This window comes from Stegostoma tigrinum, chromosome 6 (assembly GCF_030684315.1).
Source record: "Stegostoma tigrinum isolate sSteTig4 chromosome 6, sSteTig4.hap1, whole genome shotgun sequence".
NCBI classification, from domain to species: domain Eukaryota; kingdom Metazoa; phylum Chordata; class Chondrichthyes; order Orectolobiformes; family Stegostomatidae; genus Stegostoma; species Stegostoma tigrinum.
The window spans coordinates 14,435,067-14,458,686 of record NC_081359.1 but is presented as its reverse complement, the minus strand read 5'-3'; the positions used below and the strand labels follow the sequence as shown (position 1 = coordinate 14,458,686).

Below are 23,620 nucleotides of genomic sequence, written 5' to 3'. Positions count from 1 at the left end.
CATGAAAGGCAATTTATGAAAAATTCATTACAGTTGGTTACATTTCCAGATGAAAACAGCTCAAATGCTTTTTGAAACTTTCCAGATTTAGAGATTGCCCTCAGCACATTAACGTTATTACCATTTGACAGCAGAAAGTTTCTTACATTTATTAACATCTTTTGTAAATGGATCCTATGTTCGCTTCAATCCAGAACCAGTCTTCGCCAGCCCATGAGCAAAATACAATAAGAAAACAATCAATCACACATTTCATTGTTTCATTCAGTGCATTAAAAATGTCATTCTCCCGCTCATTACGTAGACTTTTACTGGTTTACTTGTGGTAGCACCGATCTCCTGGTTAATTTCTCTGCTCAGTAGCACAGGTTTGAAGTGTACAACTCCTCTAGGACCGAGAGAAAGATGGAAACTGCTACCTGCATAAATGTCTCTGTACTTTAATCACACATGGCACATGGACGTCACTGGCTGGCTAGCATTTATTGCCCATCCCTAGTTGCCCTTGAGAAGTTGATGATGAGCCACCTTCTGGAACCACTGCTGTATGCTAACCTAAAATGCCCTTAAGGGGGGAATTCCAGCCTTTCGACCCAGCGACAGTGAAGGAACAGCGATATATTTCCAAGTCAGGATGGTGAGTGGAGGGGTGGAACTTGTAGCTGGTGGCCTTCTATATCTGCTGTTCTTGTCCTTTTGGATGGAAGTGGTTATGTGTTTGGAAGGTGCCGTCTAAGGACCTTTGGTGAATTTCGGCAATGCACCTTTTAGATGGCACACATTATTGCTATTAAGGTATAAAGTGGGTCTTTGTGGATGTGGGGCCAATCAAGCGAGAGCTGCTTTGTCCTGGATGGTGTCAAGCTTCTTGAGTGTTGTTCAGGCTGCACCCATCCGGAAAGTGGAGAGTGTTTTATGGTCATCCTGCAGTATTCCAAGCCTCTCCACTGTATCTATGTGGCTGTATCTGTTAGGTTTCTGGTCTGTAGTTACCCCAAGGATGTTGATAGTGGGAACTTTGAAATTCAGGGGGGCTATGATTAGATTGTCTGTGTGGTGCAAATGTATAGATCATAGAACATGGAACATTACAGCACAGTACAGGCCCTTCGGCCCACGATGTTGTGCCGACCTGTCATACCGATCTCGAGCCCATCTAACCTACACTATTCCATGTACGTCCATATGCTTGTCCAATGACGACTTAAATGTACCTAAAGTTGGCGAATCTACTACCGTTGCAGGCAAAGTGTTCCATTCCCTTACTACTCTCTGAGTAAAGAAACTATCTCTGACATCTGTCCTATATCTTTCACCCCTCAATTTAAAGCTATGCACCCTCGTGCTCGCCGTCACCATCCTAGGAAAAAGGCTTTCCCCATCCACCCTATCTAACCCTCTGATTATTTTATATGTTTCAATTAAGTCACCTCTCAACCTTCTTCTTTCTAATGAAAACAGCCTCAAGTCCCTCAGCCTTTCCTCGTAAGACCTTCCCTCCATACCAGGCAACATCCTAGTAAATCTCCTCTGCACCCTTTCCAAAGCTTCCACATCCTTCTTATAATGCGGTGACCAGAACTGTACACAATACTCCAAGTGTGGCCGCACCAGAGTTTTGTACAGCTTCACCATAACCTCATGGTTCCGGAACTTGATCCCTCTATTAATAAAAGCTAAAACACTGTATGCCTTCTTAACAGCCCTGTCAACCTGGGTGGCAACTTTCAAGGATCTGTGTACATGGACACCGATGTTTTTGAATTTATTCATGGGATGAGGACATCGCTGGCTAGGCAGCATTTATTACCCATCCCTAATTGCCCAGAGGGCAGTTGAGAGTCAGCCACATTGCTGTGGGTCTGGAACCATATGTAGGCCAGACCAGCTAAGGATGAGAGTTTCCTACCCTAAAGGGCATTAGTGAACCAGATGGTTATTCTCCAAAGATTGACAATGGATTCAAGGTCATCATTATACTCCTAATTCCAGAATTGTTTGGTGTGATTTGAACCCCAGTTTCAGAACCTCACCTGGGTCTCTGGATTGACAGCCCAGCAATAATATCACTCGGCCGTTGCTCCTCTTAATGTTACTTGTCAGTTCAAACCTGGATATTACCTAGATCTTGTCGCATTTGAAAATGGACTGCCTCAGCATCTGAGGAGTCACAAGCAGTGATGAACATTGTGCAGTTATTGACAAACATCCCCACTTCTTACCTTAAGATAGAAGGAATGCTGAAGATGGTTGGGCCTAGCATGCTACCCTGAGGAACTCCTGCAGAGATGTCCTGCACCTCCACCAACCACAGCCATTTCCCGATGTACCAAGTATGACTCCAACCAGCAAAGAGTTAGCCCCTGGCAATCCATTGATTCCAGCCTTGCTATGGATCCTTGATTGAACCAAGGTTGTATGAGGTCAGAAACTGAGTGGCCCTGGTGGAACCCAAACTGGGTGTCACTGAGGAGACTATCGTTCAGCAGATGATAGCACTATTGAAAACACCTTCCATCACTTTACTGATGATCAAGAATAGGCTGATAGGCTGATAGGATGATATTTGGCTGGGTTAGACTTGTCCTTTTTTTTGAGTACAGGACATAGTCTACATTATTGGTTAGATATCAGTGCTGTAACTGTACTGGAACAGCTTGATTTAAGGGATCAGCAAATTCTGGAACACAAGTCTTCAGTACCATTGCCAGAAGTTGAAATCCAAAATTTTAGCCATTCACTGACCCTATTAATTTTTAATTTTATGCTCCCATCTACACTGTTCACAATAATACACATATTTTATCTTCAGCCAGTTTGGATTTACGGCTTTCTGTTGTTAAGTCAAGAATGAATTTAATGAATAGTTGTAACTGCAGAAATCTATTCTGAACCACTCCCTTCTGATTTGATGAAATGCTCTTTAGCCATAGATGCAGTTTTCCACTGCCTCACCCAGTTTCTGTATAATCTCCTAACCAGGTCAACCATTCCCTTCAACTCAATTAGCTTTAATGCTACTTAACAGCCTCTGATGTGGATCCTCCTCAAATGCCTTGTGGAAGTCCGTATAAACACAATCCATTGACATTACCCTATCTATATCTGAGTGACTTCTTCAGAAAATTCAATTAAATTTGTTAGAGACTGTAACCATTTATAAATCCATGTTGTTCCTCCCTAAACAGTTGAACATTCTCTCAGTCTCTAAGTGACAAATTCCAATCAGTTCCCCACAACAGATGTTAGCCTGGCCGGACTATAATTTCCTGGTTTCTTTTTCTCACCGATCTTAAGTTGTGGAATTAAATCTGCAATTTTCCAATTTAAGCAGCAATTCCTGAGCCAAGAGAGGCTACGAAGGTTCTGGCTAAAACAATTTACAATTTCCTCCTCCATTTCCCTTCAAATCCACTGGGTGGAAATCTTCAGGTCTGAAGATTTATGATGCTTATTGTTTTCTTTCCAATACTGTTTCCTTTGCTTACATCAACATCATTCAGTTCCTGTTCTTATTTTGTCACTTGTCTTCCTGGAATGTCAGGTAGGTATGTTATCCTGTTTCTCTGCTCAACTGACACACACACAAAATGTTTTAATGTCCAGTCTGGAGGTTTGAGCAGGGTGTTTGGGGAATCATTTCTCGCAGGGAAACAAAAATTTGTTTTCCCGATAGCAGTTGACTGACTTTAATGAAGGGGAGGCAATGGCCTACTGGTATTATCCCTGGACTGTTAATCCAGAGACTCAGACAATGTTTGGGGGACCCAGGTTTGAATTCTGCCATGGTAGAATTTGAATTCAATAACAGTGTGAAATTATGGGTCTAATAATAACCATTGCCAATTGTCAGGAAACACCCATCATGTTCATGAATATCCTTTAAGGAAGGAATCTACCATCCTTGTTTGGTCTGACCTATATGTGACTCCAAGCCCACAGCAATGTGGTTGACTCTTAACTCCCTGTTGAGCAATAAATGCTGATCCAGCCAGCAATGCCCTCATCCCATGAACGAACAAAAAAAATTAAGTTTGCCCATTCTGCAGGCATTATATTCATGAGCACAATCTTGTTAGCCAAAAATGTAAAATGCATGTTAAATGTTAAACTCAGAACTGTTCTGAAGAAGGATCACTGGACCAGAAATGTTAACTTTGCTTCCTCTTCATGGACGCTGCCAGACCTGCTGAGTTTTTCCAGCAGCTTCTGTTTTTGTTCCTGTGTGACAGTGCCTTGCAATGTCACCCTTACAATGCTCACACTCGCGCACACACACACACACACACACACTCTCTCACACATGCATGCGTGCGCACACACTCTCGCTCACTTACCACACGCATACACACACACACTCACACACACACGCACACACTCTTGCTCACTTACACACACACACGCTCACTCGTTTGTTTGCTCACTTATGTGCTACCTCTCAATTGTAAGTGCATGAGATATTGAGTAGACGGTGCTATATAACTTGGCTGAGGCCAGCAGATCATTCAGCCTCTTGACACACTAGAGCTACGACCTCCTTGAGCTGTACACAGGCACTGACCTCCACACTATCTCTGTCCATCTATCTAACCCTTAATCAGACAGGGCGGCCTCCTGTAACTATCCCTGGGAGGAACAAACCTCTGGCACTGCTATTTGGGTATTTGTCTGGTCACTGACATGTCCAGGGATGGGTGAGAGGGTGAACGATGATCCGAGGTTGTAGAGATTCAAGTGCTGTCCTTGTGCCTTTTTAAAGATGGTGTCTGGATGTTGGACCCCTGAAATTCCCAGCGGGTTCAGAGAGCCCTGCCCATATTGAACTTTTATTTGAAATGTGATGAGAAGAATGTAATTATGTACAATCGGCCCCAGAGGGCACACTCCTCCCCATTTTTACCCCTTCTTCCACACTTGGTCTGAACAACGGGAAGTCCTGCCCAATGTAATAATTCAATCAGTAAAAGACCACCAGTTATCTCTGTGCAATAAGAGAGAATCCCTGTGGCCCTCTGGGTTTATGGCAACTTTACCTTACCCATTCAATCAGTGTGTGATTCCCTTGTGGTCATTTGTAATGTTATCCGCAGCTATTATTAAAGCTTTCACATTATCATTACCTAATCGTTCTTTTTTAATATATGCACATCCCTCGTGTTTCCCCTGTTGTTTCTGCAAAACCTTGCCTGTAGAATTTTTGTGTTGGACTTTGCTTTCTGCTGTCGTACAGCTGCTGAGCTTTTCACAGGATAGGAGTGGGGGTTGTGGGGCCTGCGCTTTTTAAGACCGAGCGAGCACGTCTGGTCTTTGTAAAGGTATAAGACGTCAGTATGCCTAACATCAAAATGAACGAAAAGATGAATAATGAGGCCCTTTTAAGTTTTTCCACTGTGAACTGAAAGGGATTGAGTTGCACTCAAATTGATTCAGGCAATGGGTCCTCACCCAGAACATCTCCTAAAACAGGAATAATTCAAAGGAACTCTGACAAATGAGAGCTCAATGGTAATAACTTGTGCTGTCAGAAGCTGGCTGATGTTAGCCTGTGTATTTATATTGGACTTTCCTAACACTCTGTTGCCCAAAAGCTACTGGTCAGAGAAGAATTCAATGAAGATGTAAATATTTAGTGGAGATGACTGTGTTCTGATTGGTTGTAGTCTATGGCAGGAGCCCCAGTTCAACATCATTACCAAGTATTAACAAACATGTTATACTTTATCTCCTTTTACGGTCAGAACACATGATGCTGTAGATACCAGACAGTGAAAATAAATCAATGCGATATGTGCCTTCAGACCTTCAATAAGGATTTAAAATAGCACAAAACTGGTCTGGAAGTGAAGTGGAGTGAAGACCCAGATTTCCCCTTACAGGACTCAGTAATGATACCATTACTGAGCAAAATACTTGTACAGGTAGAGGGTCATATTAAGCACATGATTGAAAGACATTCCCTTGTGTAACAGCAGAGAAGTCTTAACTAGTTTTCAGAAAAAAACCATTTACAGCATAATCCAATTAAAACTTATTGAGCCTGTCTTGTGAAAGGAAGAGTCTATCATACTTACAAAAGGCCTGTTCTAAGCAATTTTGCCTTTATTGGGCATCAATAGCACTTTGTACACTGAGCTTTGGTACTGAATAGCCTGACTGTCTTCGCAAGGAAGGAGCCCATGGTTAACAAGTTGACATAAGTACTAAGAAGTCGAAAGAATAATTACATTTTAAACATGAAAATACCACAGACAATTAGCAAACTGGTTGCAAGAATTTTACTTTGCTCAGCATCTGCTTAATCTTTACACCACCAGTAATGGGCATTACCATATGTGCAATCAAGATGTGTTGAGAGTAGGAAATAGTGTCCACATTAGTTAGTGCAGACAGGGTGAGTGGTTTACTGCTGGCTGTAGAGTGATTCAGGAATCTGGAGACCCTTGGAATGTGTGGAATGTAGCATTCTAACTCTCAATGCTGACGGAGAAAATACATTCATAAACATTCTCAAAATCTCTTTTTATTCTTTCCAAACTTGGTGTGTCTCCTGAACAGCATTATTTTTGACCTTTCACCTGGGTGCTCAATGTCAAAAAAACTCCTTCATTTTGTATTATGTAAGTGTTACTACAAAATATTTAACATTGGAGAACCCTATGTGTAGTGTATAAAACATGCATATATGTGTGGTCTATAAAAGTCCATTCTTTGATGTTTGAGAGTCACATATACATCCTCTAGGTTAGAGTTTAGTCCCTATTCTCAATAATTCCAGATGTCCCCTGTCATTGTTACTGTCTCTGTTTTAACCCCCAGTGAGGCAACAACACAAAGAATAACCCTTTACCATCGTTCATGCTCAGGATAAACCAATGTTAATAAATAGAAACTCAGTGATATTTTGGTGCCTTCAGATTTGAGGATTGCATTAAGCAAGAGTATGTACCTTTTACAATCAATAGTACTTTAATAATTTATCAGTTTGAAGAATTTCGTCTTTCTGTTTTCATTTCTTGGTGTGTAAGTTGAGATTTGAACTGGGAATGTAAATGTGAAACATTCTCACAGAAACCACGAGACTTGAAAAGGAAAAGAACTTGTAATGCTTTAACATCTTTCATGACCTCAGCATGTTCCATAGCACTTTATAGTCAATTTCATAACTTTGATTTTTGCACAGCCCCAGAAATGATGCAACCAGAAAACGTGTTTTAAATATTGGTTGAATGAGAAACGTTAGGCAATTCAAACAGTTAGCTCTGCTTTCCACTATTGCATGTATAGGTTTCCTTTTGTCTTCCAATAAAAAACCCACAAAATTGTTAGAAATTCATGTGTGTGGTGAATTTCAGTCTGTTAATAACCATGGTAGCAATTTGATTCTGTTTCAGATGTCTGGCTCCAGCCAGATGTGCACAGTTTCACATCTATCTATGGCTGGTAAAATAACAGAGCATGAAATTAACTGCAACAAATTTCTCCAAGTTGAAAGACTATCTGTGAACCATCGTCTAAAATCTCCCGAAAAGTTTCCCAGCTGCTATTTGAAAAGTTCAATCTTAAGGTCTCTGATATTAGAAACTGCTTGGGCTGGCTACCCAACATTACAGCACTAAGGCAACATTGACATGCCAGCTGTCATTGACAGTCAGAAGTGCTTCAAATGGATGTTGCTGTTATGAAGGAAAGTTCTCCAAGAAATCTGCACCATTCCCTTAGAATCATAGTGAAGGATGCCATTCAGCCCCATTGTTTCTGTGCCAGCACTTTGAAAGAGCAATCTGTGTTTTTCTGGATGTTGACCCTCCTGAAACTGGAGGTAGTTTCTCTTCAATTACTCAATCAAATTTCTTCATAATTTTGTACCTCTATTAAATCTCCTTGTGACCTTCCCACTTTGAAGGAGAACAATCCCAGTATCTTTGGAATAACTGAAGTCCCTCACACCCTGATAATTTTCCTTGCCACCTTGCCCAAACTATTTCCTAAGGTGCAGAGACCACAAATGGTCAAAGCAACTTCTATGATTTTCAGACTAATAACATCAACAAAATTTCACCCACCTAGAGCCGAGATGGAACTTAACAGGGATCAAGACTGGAGGGAGTTGCATTCTAGCAACCATCCGATGTCTGTTTGGGTTTAAATCAGGTTTAGGTGTCACCAAGATTACTGATTCACATTGGGCTTATCTCTAGAGATCTCGTGGTGTGACCCATGGCTTTCAGAAGTCCTCCTGATCAAAAAGCCTTTGTCTCTTATTCTTTTTTTTAACATGAATAAAACACAGTGTTCAAACAAGGACATAGCAATTATTTTTGTGCTTCTGTGATTGTTGTTCTGGGCGTTGCCTTCAGCAGCATATATCTAATCAATCCTTTTGGGTCCATCCTTCTCCAAGCCTTTCCATGGCGACCCTATTTTTGAAAACGTCAGTGGGGATGGGACAGGAATGCCAGTTTCTGCCTTTGAAGTCTACAACAGAGAAGCCTAGGGGTTCAGGTATAGAATTCTTTGAAATTTGCATCACATAGACAGGGTGGTTAAGAAGGTGCCTTCATCGCTCAGACCTTTGAGTATTGAGTTGGCACGTTGCGAATGTTGTTGGGCCCTCTTCTGGAGTACTGTGTCTGGTCCTCTAGGAAGGATATTATCAAACTGGAGAGGGTTCAGAAAAGGTTTTGCCAGGAATGGAGGGTTTGTGTTGTAAGGAGAGGCTGTATAGGCTGAGACTTTTTTCACCTCTAGTGTAGGAGGTCCAGGGGTGACCTTATAGAGATTTCAAGACTAGGGGGCACATTTGTTTGCAGGGTGGCACGGAGGCTCAGTGGTTAACACTGTAGCCTTACAGTGCCAGGGACCTGGGGTCGATTCCACCCTCAGGCAGCTGTCTGTGTGGAGTTTGCATGTTCTCCCTGTGTGTGTTTGGGTTTTCTCCAGGTGCTCTGGTTTCCTCCCACAGTCCAAAACTGTGCTGGCTGGGAGGATTGGCCATAATGTGTGGGTTATGGGGGATGGGCCTGGGTGGCATGCTGCAAGGGGTGGTGTGGACTTGTTGGGTTGAAAGGCCTGTTTCCACACTGTAGGGATTCTATTCTATGATTATTTTTAAGGTGAGAGGAGAAAGAGGGGCAACGTTTTTTACAGACTGGTTCTTGTGTGGAATGAATTTCCAGAGGAGGTTGTGAATGTAGAAACAGTTACAACATTTAAAAGACATTTTGATAATTACATGTATACGAAATGTTTGGAGGGATATATGCCAAACGTAGGTAGATGGGACTAGTTTATGATTATGGTCAGCATGGACTGGTTGGACCAAAGTGTCTGCTTCTGTGCTGTATGACTCTATGACTCTATGACTCTGTCACCCATAACCCAACATTTCAACTCTCAAACCCATGTAGGGTCCCAAGCCCCGCCTTGGGAAGACCCTGCTTTAGATTCTGGAGATGCCAGGCAATGGGGGGGGCGTTGGCAATGTCAAACACAGGTGTTGAAGTGTTGCTGAAATAGGTTCTGACTGATATTTAAATAATCGTCTATCCATTGGCTTCTTTTGAAATTCAGCCAATGGGGATTTGGGGGAACTATACGAGAAGAGCAAAGTATAATCTAAAAAAAATGTTTGAGCAAAGCCAAGACTGAGGATGAAAGACATGGTGATCTGAGGTTCAGGCTGTTAATTCCATTCACATAAATGGACTGCCCAAGTTAGTCAATGTTGTAAACTGTATGGTTTATAATTAATTAAATTTTGTCAGTTCCTAGTCTACAAGCCTGGATAGCCCGGTGCATTAAACTGACAATGAGTGCAGTACTTAAGAAGTCTTCATTCTGCTCTTGAGTTGTCCCTGCAAAAAGCAGCTAGCTGTAGGTCTGCTGTGTGCAAGTCATTGATCAGATCTCTTATATTACAATTCCATAGTGACTAGTCAGCAGACATCATTTCAGTGGCTTGTAGTGCATTTTAGGACATCCTGAAGCCATGAAAGGTGCTACATAAATGCAATTCATTCATTTCTTTGCCCGAACACACACTGTGTATAAGGAGAGGCTGGAGGTGAACCTGCTGACAAGGAGTATAATTTGACACTTTCTGAAACATGTTCCTTTCAAAGATGATGACTGATGCATTTGAAAAGAAAAATGCAATGTTACATTGCTCAGCTATAACTAGCTCTGGTGTAAGAGTCAAGTGGAGTAAGAATTCCATAAACCCTGTTCCTGGACACTGAGAGTCAGTGCTGAGATGGTGACACTCAGCTGTTTCAGACATTATGAAATAATGGGCTAAATTATGAGAAAACAAATGTCTGCAGTGTTTTTACAGCTGCAGCTCAAATCTCAGGCACGCCATTAAAGGATTGTATTAGTGACATTTCCATCGCAAAGACTGGCTGGCAGAATTAAGCCATTAAAATATTGCGAGTTCAGTCAAGTGGAAATTGAGCCAAAAGTCTAATGAGCTGATCTGAGACTTGACCTTTCTAAAGTTGGTAGACTGTGGCTCCTGCAGAAGCCCTCACCGCTTCGTCACCTGCACCTTTGGCGTGTGAGTATAGAGAGGTTCTCTGTCTCAAAGTGTGCTGGAAAAAAAATCACAACAAGTGGATGAAGACGCAAGGGAGGATTTCAGTGATGAATTTAGACATGGAATGATGGAAGCACATGGGTTGGGTTGGGTAAAATGGCCTGTTTCTGTACTGTGTATTCTTTTTGATCCTTTAATGCACCCTTTTTGCTCTTCTAATTTCCTTCTTAACTCCCCCTTGCACAGTCTGTACTCTTCTCGGGCCTCTGCCATTTTGAGCCCTTGGTATCTGCCATAACCTCCCTTGTTCTATTTAACAAATGCTACATATCCCTCAAATCCACGGTTCACTAGATTTGTTGGTCCAATCCTTTATCTTTACTGGACCATGTTGGCCTCGTACTCTCCTGATTTCATTCTTGAATGTGTCCCATTGTTCTAACAAAGATTTACTAATAGAGGTTTATAAAATCAAGAGGATAGGGTGAATAGCCCTTTCTCCCAGGTAGGGGAATCTGAAACTAGAGAGCATAGGTTTAAGGTTAGAAAGGATAGACAAGAAAGGGATGCAGAGGGTGATGCATATATGGAATGAGCTGCCAGAGGAAGCGGAGGAGGCTGGTACAGTTACATCATTTAAAAGGCATCTGTATGAGTGCATGAATAGGAAGGGTTCAGAGGGAGATGGGCCAAGTGCTGGCAAATGGGACTAGATTAAGATATCTGGTTAGCATGGGCGAGTTGTACTGAAGAGTCTGTTTCTGTGCTGTACAGCTCTATGATGCTGCTGCCAGTCCATTTTGACCAAATCAGATCTGATCTTATTAAGATCCGCCTTCTCTCAGTTCAGAACTTTGGTTTTAGGCCCATCCTTGTGCTTTTCCATCTTGAATCTAATGCAGTTATGATCACTGTTGGCAAAATGCTCCCCCACTGTTACTTCAACTACTCACTGACTTCATTATCTAAAGTTAGTCCAGGATTACCCCCTCCTCTTGTAGTGTCTTCTGGTTGAATAAAGGATGCAAAGAGTCTACAAAGGGCTACAGCTAACTTAAATGTGTGGTCGAAAATAAATGTAGGTAGACCTGTTAAACTCGCAGCAAACGGTTAGAAATTCTCAAAATCAGTGCAGGAAAATAGGTACAGACAGTCTGAATGCAACCTCCTTCTCCAACAGTTTGTCTCTTCTTGGGGTGTTCCCTGTACTACAGATGAGGAAAATGGGTGACAAGGGGAGGGAGGAAAGCTTCCTCTTCCTTTTGTGGGGATGTCAAGAATTCCCTGCTCCCAAATTGCCATGTCCCAAACACAATGTAAATTACATGGGGAAATAAAGTGAAGCACTTCTTTTGTCTCTTGCCATTCTTTTTTTCTGTTTCTTTTTTTCCCTGAGTGAATTGGGGTTAATTCCCCTAACACTGTGACACCACTGTATCAAACAATTCCCTTAATGTGAATGAACTGCACTTGATGGTTCAGAACCACAAACCAACCACTCGGTGCTTCCTGGGTTAAACTCTGTTCCACAGGTCAGTCTGTGGGTCTGTTTTCAATTGAAAACTCCCGCTGATTTTATTGTGTCTGAATGAATAATTCCTGCCCACTGAATTCTCTCAGCAATCTCATACTGACCCTGAAACAAAAGTAACATTTATACATTACTCCTTTTGCTACAAAACCTTGTGGTGTGTCATTACAAACTGAGCTAAGTGGGTGGTGCGATGGCTCGGTGGTTAGCACTGCAGCCTCACAGCACCAGGGACCTGGGTTCAATTCTACCCTCAGGCGACTGTCTGTGTGGAGTTTGCACGTACTCCCCATGTCTCTGTGGGTTTCCTTCAGGCGCTCCCAAAGCAAATCCAGTTTCCTCCCACAGTCCAAAGATGTGCAGGTTAGGTGGGTTGACCATGCTATAGTATCCACGTGATGGGTGGGTTAGCCATGGGAAATGCAGCGTTCGAGGGATGGGGTGCGCTGGGCCTCATCTAGGTGGAAGTGTTGGTGTGGGGTCAAATGGCCTGCTTCCACACTGAAGAGATTCTATGGTTCTCACAGGATCAGAACGGAAAGAGTTCCTACTTCTATTTGGTGACAGAATGTTGATCCTTAATCTCATGTTTTCTTTGGAGCAGAGAGCTGAGGGAAGATAGGTGTGATTATGAGGAGACATGGATATGGTGAATGGAAATCAGCTGTGTTCCTTTAGTGAAGTGGGTAATAGCACGGGGCCATAATTTTCAAGTGAAAAGCAGGAGGTTTTGAAGGGATTTGAGGAAAAGCTTTTTCACCAAGTGGTGGGTGGGGATCTGGAATGCACTGCCTGGGAGGCTGTTTGAGACAGGAATCTTCACAATCCTTAAAAAGTACTTGGGTGAGCGGCAGAGTGTCATAACATTCAAGGCTAGTGCAGGGAAGTAGGACCTGTGTAGATAGTGGCATATTTTTGGCTGTACAGACTCAATAGGCCAAGGGTTCGTTTCTGTTCTCTATGATTCTATTGGGGTTGTTTTGCATCTGTACTTAACCTGCATATTCCCCTCTGCACTGACTTTTTACAACATAACTCTGTATGTAACCTGAGATAACAAAGTGTAGAGCTGAATGAACACAGCGGGCCAAGCAGCATCAGAGGAGCAGGAACGCTGATGTTTCAGGTCTGGACCCTTCTTCAGAATTTTTTTTTCTCTCTGAAGAAGGGTCTAGGCCTGAAACGTCAGCTTTCCTGCTCCTCTGATGCTGCTTGGCTGCTGAGTTCATCCAGCTCCACACCTTGTTATCTCAGAGTCTCCAGCATCTGCAGTTCCCGCTATCTCTATATGTAACCCACCTGCTCCCAGGTTAACACATCAGAGAGCTGTCTCTTGGATTTTGAAAGGTTTCATTGCCTTTAACAATTGCAAATGAATAATGTAACTCGCTTGTCAGACATGATGTTTATTGACTGACTTCTTCAATGTTTGTTGAATTATTTTGTGTTTCTTTTCCAGGGTGGAAAGTCGTATTTGGGACCCTGCAATGGGAGAGACTGCAGTGCAGGATGTCAGTGTTTCCCAGAGAAAGGAGCCAGAGTGAGTAAATCCACATTTACAGTCCATTTCAGGTTATATAATGGTCTTTCAATGTGGATGAGGATGGATATTCCCCTGTACCTTTTACTGGAGTTTCAGATGATAACGCTGTGAATACAAGAGAGCTTTCAGCAACCTCACTCAGTCTGTTGTATACAGGAAAATTACAGCACATTCCCCAATAGATACTGCCTGGAATTAAGATGCTTACTGAGCAATAGATTTCTAAATAGGAGATAGGCTTCTCATTGTCATCCAAGCTCAATACCCAGAATACACCAATTAGCCAATTTACTAATCTAATGGCCAGTTCTAGATTGATTCTATTCTTTGTTTTTCATTGTTCCTTAACTTTTAATGTCAAAAGCAGTTTCTCACCATTTTGTTGCAAGGCCAACAATGAGTTCAAAGGCAGTGTCCAAACGGTTAAAATTGAGAATGGCTAACGGAATTAAGTCTCCTCTGGTAATTTCTCCCAATGCAGTGGATAATGTAAATGTGAGCTCAGCTCTTCAAGTGGTTATTTTCATTGTTAGAGCTTTCCATGACCTGCAGCTCACTGAGTTAAAGCATCAGATACCAGAAGAGAAACAAAAGTAATTTAACAAAATAATGCTGACAAGAGAGACACATTCTGAAGCTTTTCAGGTTTTCAGTCATGAGAGCAATGCAAGAAGTCAAATTGCAAGTGATCACATAATTTTACACTGGAGGAATGAAGGCTGCTAACTGTTTGTTAAGTTGGTTCTAATTTGCAGAACTGTTGCCTCGGAGCAATCAATAGAGAATTACGTGCTCCTCAAGTTCCCAGGTAATTCAACAAAGGAGCAAGACTTGAACATCTTACTGTCATTGCAGAAGACTTTGCATGTGAATGTATGTCACTTCCAACAAGTGTAAGTGAGCGATGTTACAAACTTGATTCATTGACCTAAATCGGATGTTAGGGTAGCTGTTAGCACAGTCAGATTGTTCTGCAAGTCCTGGCCAAATTTAGAATCACACCTAACAGTAGAAAACATCCCAACACCATGACAACATGGCAACACTCATGGCTCATTGTGAACTAATGTAGGAAACATTAGTAGAAGCTAAACATATCTCATCACCAGAATGAACTAAGTCTTAAGAGGTTCATTCTTGCAAAAGGATTTCTGATTAATGACTCGCTTATAGTTTGGAGGAATGTTTTGATGTAGACACTGGGTTAAACTCACTTTACAACTTGACATTTTAATAGGGTCACTCTGATGTTATGTAGCTGCATTTGGCTGTTTCACAAGATGTTTGGATCCCTGAGATCCATGAAATAAAACCTGAAAATATCAAGATAGTACATTCTCAGGCTATGTTTCATTGTTCTCTTCCATCTATTGGGTTTATCGAAGTAGGAATTTTGCTGAATTCTGTGCACTTAACATCAGAATGCCAGTTTTTTTTTGTTAAATGGGTCCTAGCTGGACAAAAGGAATAGAAAACCTACTAGTCCTGTGAGAAATAGTATCAGAGATAATGGGAACTGCAGATGCTGGAGAATTCCAAGATAATAAAATGTGAGGCTGGATGAACACAGCAGGCCAAGCAGCATCTCAGGAGCACAAAAGCTGACGTTTCGGGCCTAGACCCTTCATCAGAGAGGGGGATGGGGAGAGGGAACTGGAATAAATAGGGAGAGAGGGGGAGGCGGACCGAAGATGGAGAGTAAAGAAGATAGGTGGAGAGAGTATAGGTGGGGAGGTAGGGAGGGGATAGGTCAGTCCAGGGAAGATGGACAGGTCAAGGAGGTGGGATGAGGTTAGTAGGTAGATGCGGGTGCGGCTTGGGGTGGGAGGAAGGGATGGGTGAGAGGAAGAACTGGTTAGGGAGGCAGAGACAGGTTGGACTGGTTTTGGGATGCAGTGGGTGGGGGGGAAGAGCTGGGCTGGTTGTGTGGTGCAGTGGGGGGAGGGGACGAACTGGGCTGGTTTAGGGATGCAGTAGGGGAAGGGGAGATTTTGAAACTGGTGAAGTCCACATTGATTCCATATGGCTGCAGGGTTCCCAGGAGGAATATGAGTTGCTGTTCCTGCAACCTTCGGGTGGCATCATTGTGGCAGTGCAGGAGGCCCATGATGGACATGTCATCTAGAGAATGGGAGGGGGAGTGGAAACGGTTTGCGACTGGGAGGTGCAGTTGTTTGTTGCGAACTGAGCGGAGGTGTTCTGCAAAGCGGTCCCCAAGCCTCCGCTTGGTTTCCCCAATGTAGAGGAAGCCGCACCGGGTACAGTGGATGCAGTATACCACATTGGCAGATGTGCAGGTGAACCTCTGCTTAATGTGGAATGTCATCTTGGGGCCTGGGATAGGGGTGAGGGAGGAGGTGTGGGGACAAGTGTAGCATTTCCTGCGGTTGCAGGGTAAGGTGCCGGGTGTGGTGGGGTTGGAGGGCAGTGTGGAGCGAACAAGGGAGTCACGGGGAGAGTGGTCTCTCCGGAAAGCAGACAGGGGTGGGGATGGAAAAATGTCTTGGGTGGTGGGGTCGGATTGTAAATGGCGGAAGTGTCGGAGGATGATGCGTTGTATTTTGAGGTTGGTAGGGTGGTGTGTGAGAACGAGGGGGATCCTCTTAGGGCAGTTGTGGCGGGGGCGGGGTGTGAGGGATGTGTTGCGGGAAATACGGGAGACGCGGTCAAGGGCGTTCTCGATCACTGTGGGGGGAAAGTTGCACCAACCTCCGGATACAACGCATCATCCTCCGACACTTCCGCCATTTACAATCCGACCCCACCACCCAAGACATTTTTCCATCCCCACCCCTGTCTGCTTTCCGGAGAGACCACTCTCTCCGTGACTACCTTGTTCGCTCCACACTGCCCTCCAACCCCACTACACCTGGCACCTTCCCCTGCAACCGCAGGAAATGCTACACTTGTCCCCACACCTCCTCCCTCACCCCTATCCCAGGCCCCAAGATGACATTCCACATTAAGCAGAGGTTCACCTGCACATCTGCCAATGTGGTATACTGCATCCACTGTACCCGGTGCGGCTTCCTCTACATTGGGGAAACCAAGCGGAGGCTTGGGGACCGCTTTGCAGAACACCTCCGCTCAGTTCGCAACAAACAACTGCACCTCCCAGTCGCACACCATTTCCACTCCCCCTCCCATTCTCTAGATGACATGTCCATCATGGGCCTCCTGCACTGCCACAATGATGCCACCCGAAGGTTGCAGGAACAGCAACTCATGTTCCGCCTGGGAACCCTGCAGCCATATGGTATCAATGTGGACTTCACCAGTTTCAAAATCTCCCCTTCCCCCACCGCATCCCTAAACCAGCCCAGTTCGTCCCTTCCCCCCACTGCACCACACAACCAGCCCAGCTCTTCCCCCCCACCCACTGCATCCCAAAACCAGTCCAACCTGTCTCTGCCTCCCTAACCGGTTCTTCCTCTCACCCATCCCTTCCTCCCACCCCAAGCCGCACCCCCATCTACCTACTAACCTCATCCCACCTCCTTGACCTGTCCGTCTTCCCTGGACTGACCTATCCCCTCCCTACCTCCCCACCTATACTCTCTCCACCTATCTTCTTTACTCTCCATCTTCGGTCCGCCTCCCCCTCTCTCCCTATTTATTCCAGTTCCCTCTCCCCATCCCCCTCTCTGATGAAGGGTCTAGGCCCGAAACGTCAGCTTTTGTGCTCCTGAGATGCTGCTTGGCCTGCTGTGTTCATCCAGCCTCACGTTTTATTATCTTAGTCCTGTGAGAAGATTAAATTCTAGTGCTGTCCCTGTACATCCTCAGAGATCTTGAACACATGGCTCCGCTAAACAAGCTTGAAAGAGTTTGGCAAAGGGATTACATTCCTTTTTGCACAGAGTTTAGATTCAAGTTTTTAGTTTTTTGTGGAAGTTTCAACTGGAGTTGATTGAGGCGAACTGATAGATATGCTATCAATAGACTTTTAGAAGGTGTTCAATGAGGTCACACACAAAATGTTAAGTTATAAGATAAGAGCCCAAGATCTTGAAGGAAGTCTGTTGTTATACATAAAGAATTAGCTCATGGCTCAGAAACAGTGAATAGAGAGAAGGGATTGGTGTCATGTAACCAAAGGGTTCCTCAGGGATCAGTGCTAGGACTGTATTGTTCAAAATATATATGAATGACTTGAAAAAAGGAAGTGAATGTTCTGTAGCCAGGTTCGCAGGTGACAGAAAAATCAGTGGAAAGGCATCTTGCAAGAAGGATGCAAACAGTTTGCAGAGAGATATGTTGATTGGTTATGTAAGTCGGCAAAACGTTGGCAAGTGTTTGCTCATTTTAAAAGGGACAACAAAAGAACGGTATTATTTAAATGAAGAAAAGCTGCAGAAAACTGCAACACAAAGCATCTTGGAGGTTGATAATGGGAACTACAGATGCTGGAGAATCCAAGATAACAAAGTGTGGAGCTGGATGAACACAGCCGGCCAAGCAGCATCTCAGGAGCACAAAAGCTGCTGTTGGGGACTAGCTTATGAAACACAGAGTTAGTACACAGGTACACCAGGTGGTCAGCAAAATGAATGGAATGTTAGCCCTTATTTCAAGGAGGTAGGATTATAAGAGTAGGAAGCATATTTTTTAAATCAACCTGCTCATAGATATTAATACCGGAGCAGGGAGAATCAGAACCCAGGTCTCCTGGCTCAAAGGTTTGGACGCTACCATTGCAACATTACGGCCCCAAGTAAACTGTTTCTACCTGTTAGACCTTACTGTAACTGCACAAGGTGCTGGTAAAGCCCACATCGGGAGTATTGTGAGCAGTTTTGTGTCCCCTTATTTAAGGAATTTTCATTTGAGGCAGTTCAGAGAAGGCACACTAGGAAGATCCTAGTTTGGACGGTTTGTCTAATCAGCAAAAGTTAAACAGGATAGGTCTCTACTCACTGGAGTTCAGAAGAATGAGAGGTGATCTCGTTAAAACAGATGGGATTCTTAAGGTGCTTGACAGAGTAAATGTCCATCCTGGGCCTCCTGCAGTGCCACAACGATGCCACCTGAAGGTTGCAGGAACAGCACCTGATATTTCACTTGGGAACCCTGCAACCCAATGGTATCAAAGTGGACTTCACAAGCTTCAAAATCTCCTCTTCCCCCTACTGCATCCCAAAACCAACACAGCTCGTCCCTGCCTCCCTAACCTGTTCTTCCTCCCACCTCAAGCCGCACCCCCATTTCCAACCTACTAGCCTCATCCCACCCCCTTGACCTGGCCGTCCTCCCTGGACTGACCTATCTCCTCCCTAATTCCCCACCTACACTCGCCTTTCTTTGGTCCATCTTTGACCTGTCTGTCTCCTCTACACCTATCTTCTCGTCTATCCATCTTCTATCCACCTCCCCCTATCTCCCTATTTATTTCAAAGCCCCCTTCCCCTCTCCCATTTCTGAACAAGGGTCTAGGCCCAAAACATCAGCCTTCCTGCTCCTCTGATGCTGCTTGGCCTGCTGTGTTCATCCAGCTCTACACCTTATTATCTCAAATGCTGACAGGATGTTTCCCCTCTTGAGAGAGTCTTAAGTCCAGGGGGCATAGTCTCAGAATGAGGGGGCACTAATTTAAGGCTGAATTTAAGAAGAATTTCTTTTCTCAGAGGGTTGTGAATCTTTGAAATTCCTTGCCACAGAGATCTGTGGGGAGAGCTGAATTCACAAAATGAAATGATTGCTTTGCCAGGTACAGCTAAAGCAACTAAATAAAGATGTATATAAAGCTCGAAGGCAACTGAGGAAGCTGAGTAGTGTTTGAAAGTGAGCCAACAAACACGCCATTCCAACCAGCAGACCGTGGAGAATAAGCTCAAAATCCACATGTGTATCATCCCAAGGTGCATACACTTTAAAGGTTGTGCGTGTAAATAAACAGGCTAAAGTGGGTTGAGATGGAATAACAAACAATCACTAATGCATGAGAACAGTACTTGTATATAATTGGAAATATGGGTAATTAGAAATATACATGAGTGTACTTTTTTTTCCATGTTGTATATAAAAAGGGAGTTGTTTGGGCTGAAAGACAATCATATACAGCTGTCTGACCTAGCCTTCCATAGCCATGTGCCCTCTACCAGCAGGAACATACAGTCTTGGGAGACATCTTGAGTTTGCTTCGATAAAGTTCCCATCTTACCTCACTGCTGTGTTGTTAGCTCAAAACAGGCCTCTTTATGACCCTGTGATGTTCTGACATTCACCACCCAGGTCCTTATAATAGCATCAGATTGGGTGGGGTTTAATGCAGATTTCAGCATTAACGCTTTCGGAACCATTACCTTACACGACAATTGACTGTAGTATTTCCTTCACGACAACAGTGACTGCACTTCAGAAAGTATTATATTGATTGTAAGACACCTTAGAAAATCCCGAGGTGTTACACAAGTACAAATCTTTCATGTTAACCAAACTACAGAATCTAGAAACTTGTTCTAAATGTAATTGTTCATCTCGGGCATAAAACAAAATACGCCATGACTAAAGCCTTTGAAGTAAACTCAACATATTTTTCCATTTCACCACTCCCATAAGTTAACCACTGATAGTGAACATGAATGGAGACACGTGTGAGATGTACTGAGAGTAGCATGAAGACCGAATGTTTCCAGTTGATGACCTTTCTCAGAACCTGTTCTGTAGAAATGCCCTTGAGGACAGGCCCTGTCTCAAATCAAAAACATGTGACTCTTTAGCCACTTGCTGGGGAAGAGTGGTTAAGGTCATTTGATATTATCTTCAAGAATCTCCTTCTGGAAGAGCTGCAATCGAGCTTAAAGAGCCACCCTCTCTCCAAAAGTGGATTTCCTATCAAGTACCACTCTCTCACTCCTGAAGCAAGAGATTCTGGGAAATATCCCTTCATTTGATTGTAGACTGGGTGACTGCTTTGCAGAACACTACATTCTATCCACAAAAAAGACGCTGAGCTTCCAATTACCTGCCACTTTAACACACCACCCTGCTCTCTGGTCAACACCTCAGTCTCAGGCTTGCTGCAGTGTTCCAGTGAAGCTCAGAGCAAGTCAGAAGAACAAGCACCTCTTCTTCTGCTTGGGAATTCTTCAGCTTTGTGGACTCGGTGTTGAGTTCAATAAATTTAGGGCTTAAGTTCTCCCATGTCCTTTATACACACACACACACACACACACACACACACACACACACACACACACACACACACACACACACACACACACACACACACACACACACACACACACACACAGCCTTGTTTTCACAGAATCTGTTATTATGTACAATCCACTATTAGCCACGAACAGACCCCATTAATAGCTATTCACCATACTAGCCAGTTCGTGATCCACTCCTTTGTCTGTCCAACTATTCTTCTCTCTCCTTGAGCTCTACCCCCATACCCCACCCTACCTTCCGCATATAAACTGACATCTTCCTAGCTACCATCCATCTGAGGAAGGATCGCTCGACGAGAAACGTTAATTCTGATTTCTCTTCACAGATGAAACTGTTGAGTTTTTACAGCAATTTCTTTTTTTGTCCCTCCATTAATGTTTCCACTGGGTGGTTGGTAGTCAATGTTGCCTGGTGTGAGAATTTCTTTTCACTAATTCTAGAAAGTGAAGGAAAATATACATCGTCATGCTGTACCTATTTGCACCTATTTGTCACCTGCCCTACCTATTTGCATGAGTTGATGCTGCCAGAGTTTGTTGACTAATGTGGTCAACAAATAAATCATAGCAATGCTGTCCTGATTGCCCATCTAGTGATCAAAGTTTGCCACTAACATCACAATTTTGCAAATACAGGGAAACAGATTGAAAGGGAGAGATAGAGAGATACAGAGAATGACAGGCACAAGAAGCAACAGACAGAGGCAGCCAGTTAGAAAAAGTATGAGGCAGACAGGCCGAGAGAGAGAGACAGACAAGATGCATCTAGACAGGAAAGATCCTGTGCACAGTTTGTTCTCCCAGTGGAAGAAATCTAATTTCTCTGAGGAGTATGTTTTGTCCATTGTGTGTGCACAATATCTGAAGCAGAGCAGGAGCCTTACAACCATTCAGCACCACTCATGAGCTAATCTGCTACACAACTGGCGGCTGAATGTTGGAATCTGACTGCAGCCTAATATCAGAGTGAATTCAGTGGTAATGTTTACGCTTTAAGTTTTGATTCAAAGCAGATGTCCGTTCATAATGAATTCCAAATGTCTGGCTATGAATGTTAATGAGCTTCCAGAAAACTATCATGGTTATGAAGAAGAACTTTATCTTCGAGCTGTCCACACTGACAGCTCTCCTGTGTGTTTCCAGAGGAACCAAGCTGATAACAGTACATAATGTTATCAAAGAAGCCTTGGTTAGTGGAATCACTTTGAACTGTTTGTACAATGAGTCTGCTTTGTGACCCCTGACCTTTACCAGTCTGGGGGTTGAGGGGGGAAGGGGCACCTTGAGCAATCCACAGATGGTTTGACAATACATTGGATTATTTTCCTGATTACAGATCTTTTTCAACCACTTTCCTGCATTATCTCTCTGTATTCCTCTGACTTTTTAAAGATAGCTTATCCTTGGTATTAATTTTAGCCCATTAAATGCTCCTTCAAGCTGAGAAGAGTGAATTTTAATAGAAGTATTTGTCACAGGACAACGTCTGTCTATAATGTGTTTAACAAGGTTACTGCAAGATGGATTTCTGCAGCAAGCACTTCTTGGGGGAGGTCTACATCAGTACATGACTACAGTAACCTGGAAAGCACAGGATTGAATTTCTACCCTGGTTTGGCTTTCTGCTGTTGCGTCTTGATTTTTGTCAGGTGTTCCTGTTATTCTTTCTAGTTTCCACAGCCTTTTTTTTGCCTTTGGAGGAGCAATCTGTGCGAGGCGTGACATTAGTTTTTGGACTGGACTATTGGTCATTACTTCAGTACCTGTATTGCCTGTGCGGGATTTGCAGGATTTCTTTATACATTTGGTGATTTTTGACTGCTGCTTCAGCCTTTCTATTTGACAGGGTGATGTTGCATGGTGCTGAATTTCCCAACTCTTTATGAAGTATCTGAATCCTTGACTTATGAATTGAATGCAATTGTCACACCTCACAACGTGTGGAAAGACATTCATGAGTGAAATGTGCTCTTTGAAATTCCACAATCTCATGGGGGTAGCCATTGAAGTCAGCTGGGTTAGCTCCCAATAGTCAGAAGAGAGTCTGTGGTGACAAGATAATCAGTAGCTATGAGAGGAAAGAGGTCTGCTCCAGCTTCATCCATGGTCTGTCTGGGATAACGTGTTTCATCGGTGTCTCTTTAGCTTGGTACTTGCTGACTGTTTGATTTGATTGGATTTATTGCTGTCACATGTGTCTGAGCACAGTGAAAAGTTTTGTTTTGCGAGCAGTGCAGGCAGATCCTAACATACAAGGACATACAGATCAGAGGGTGTTTAGACAGAGCGAGGTATATAGAGTCACAGCTTAAAGTGCTTCAAAATGCTTTGAAGTGGCTTGTGGTCAGATTCACCTGACAAAAAGCTATTGATGCAAGTAACAAAAATACCAAGAGCTCCTCCTTCGTCTGAACATAGCGTCATTCTGTTTGCGACAGTGCCCAGGATATAACTGCAGCCAGTGGTCTTTTGTTGCATTAGGATTACTCCAATCCTAACTCACTGGTATCACGTTTACTTCATTATTCAGTCATGATAGTTCAGCACTGGCATTGCCATCACTAGTTGCTCAGTTTTAGTGAATGCTCCTTTTACTCTGTGCCCCAGTAACACTGCACATCATTGGCAGTGAGTTGGAATGATGCTTCACACCTTGATGATATATAGGGCAAGAATTTTACAATTCGAACAAATCATTGTGCAATTCATCCGTCACGTCACTACTATAGCTTTCACCTTGTCCAGATTCTGATAACTATCTTGCGCTATCAGGAAGTGACCTTTGTCCTTTGGGCATCTATAATTGCTATTTTTTTTAATTGCTCAGCATTAGG

General features: G+C 43.4%; 1 protein-coding gene across 1 annotated transcript in view; it reads left to right on the top strand.

Moving 5' to 3' along the window:
• Positions 1-23,620, top strand: part of LOC125453227 (collagen alpha-2(IV) chain) — a 195,852-nt gene that overhangs the window by 14,831 nt on the left and 157,401 nt on the right. The window contains exon 4 of the mRNA XM_059646445.1: positions 13,525-13,605. Within this exon, the coding sequence (XP_059502428.1) occupies positions 13,525-13,605 (81 nt within the window). The remainder of the gene's footprint in view (positions 1-13,524; positions 13,606-23,620) is intronic.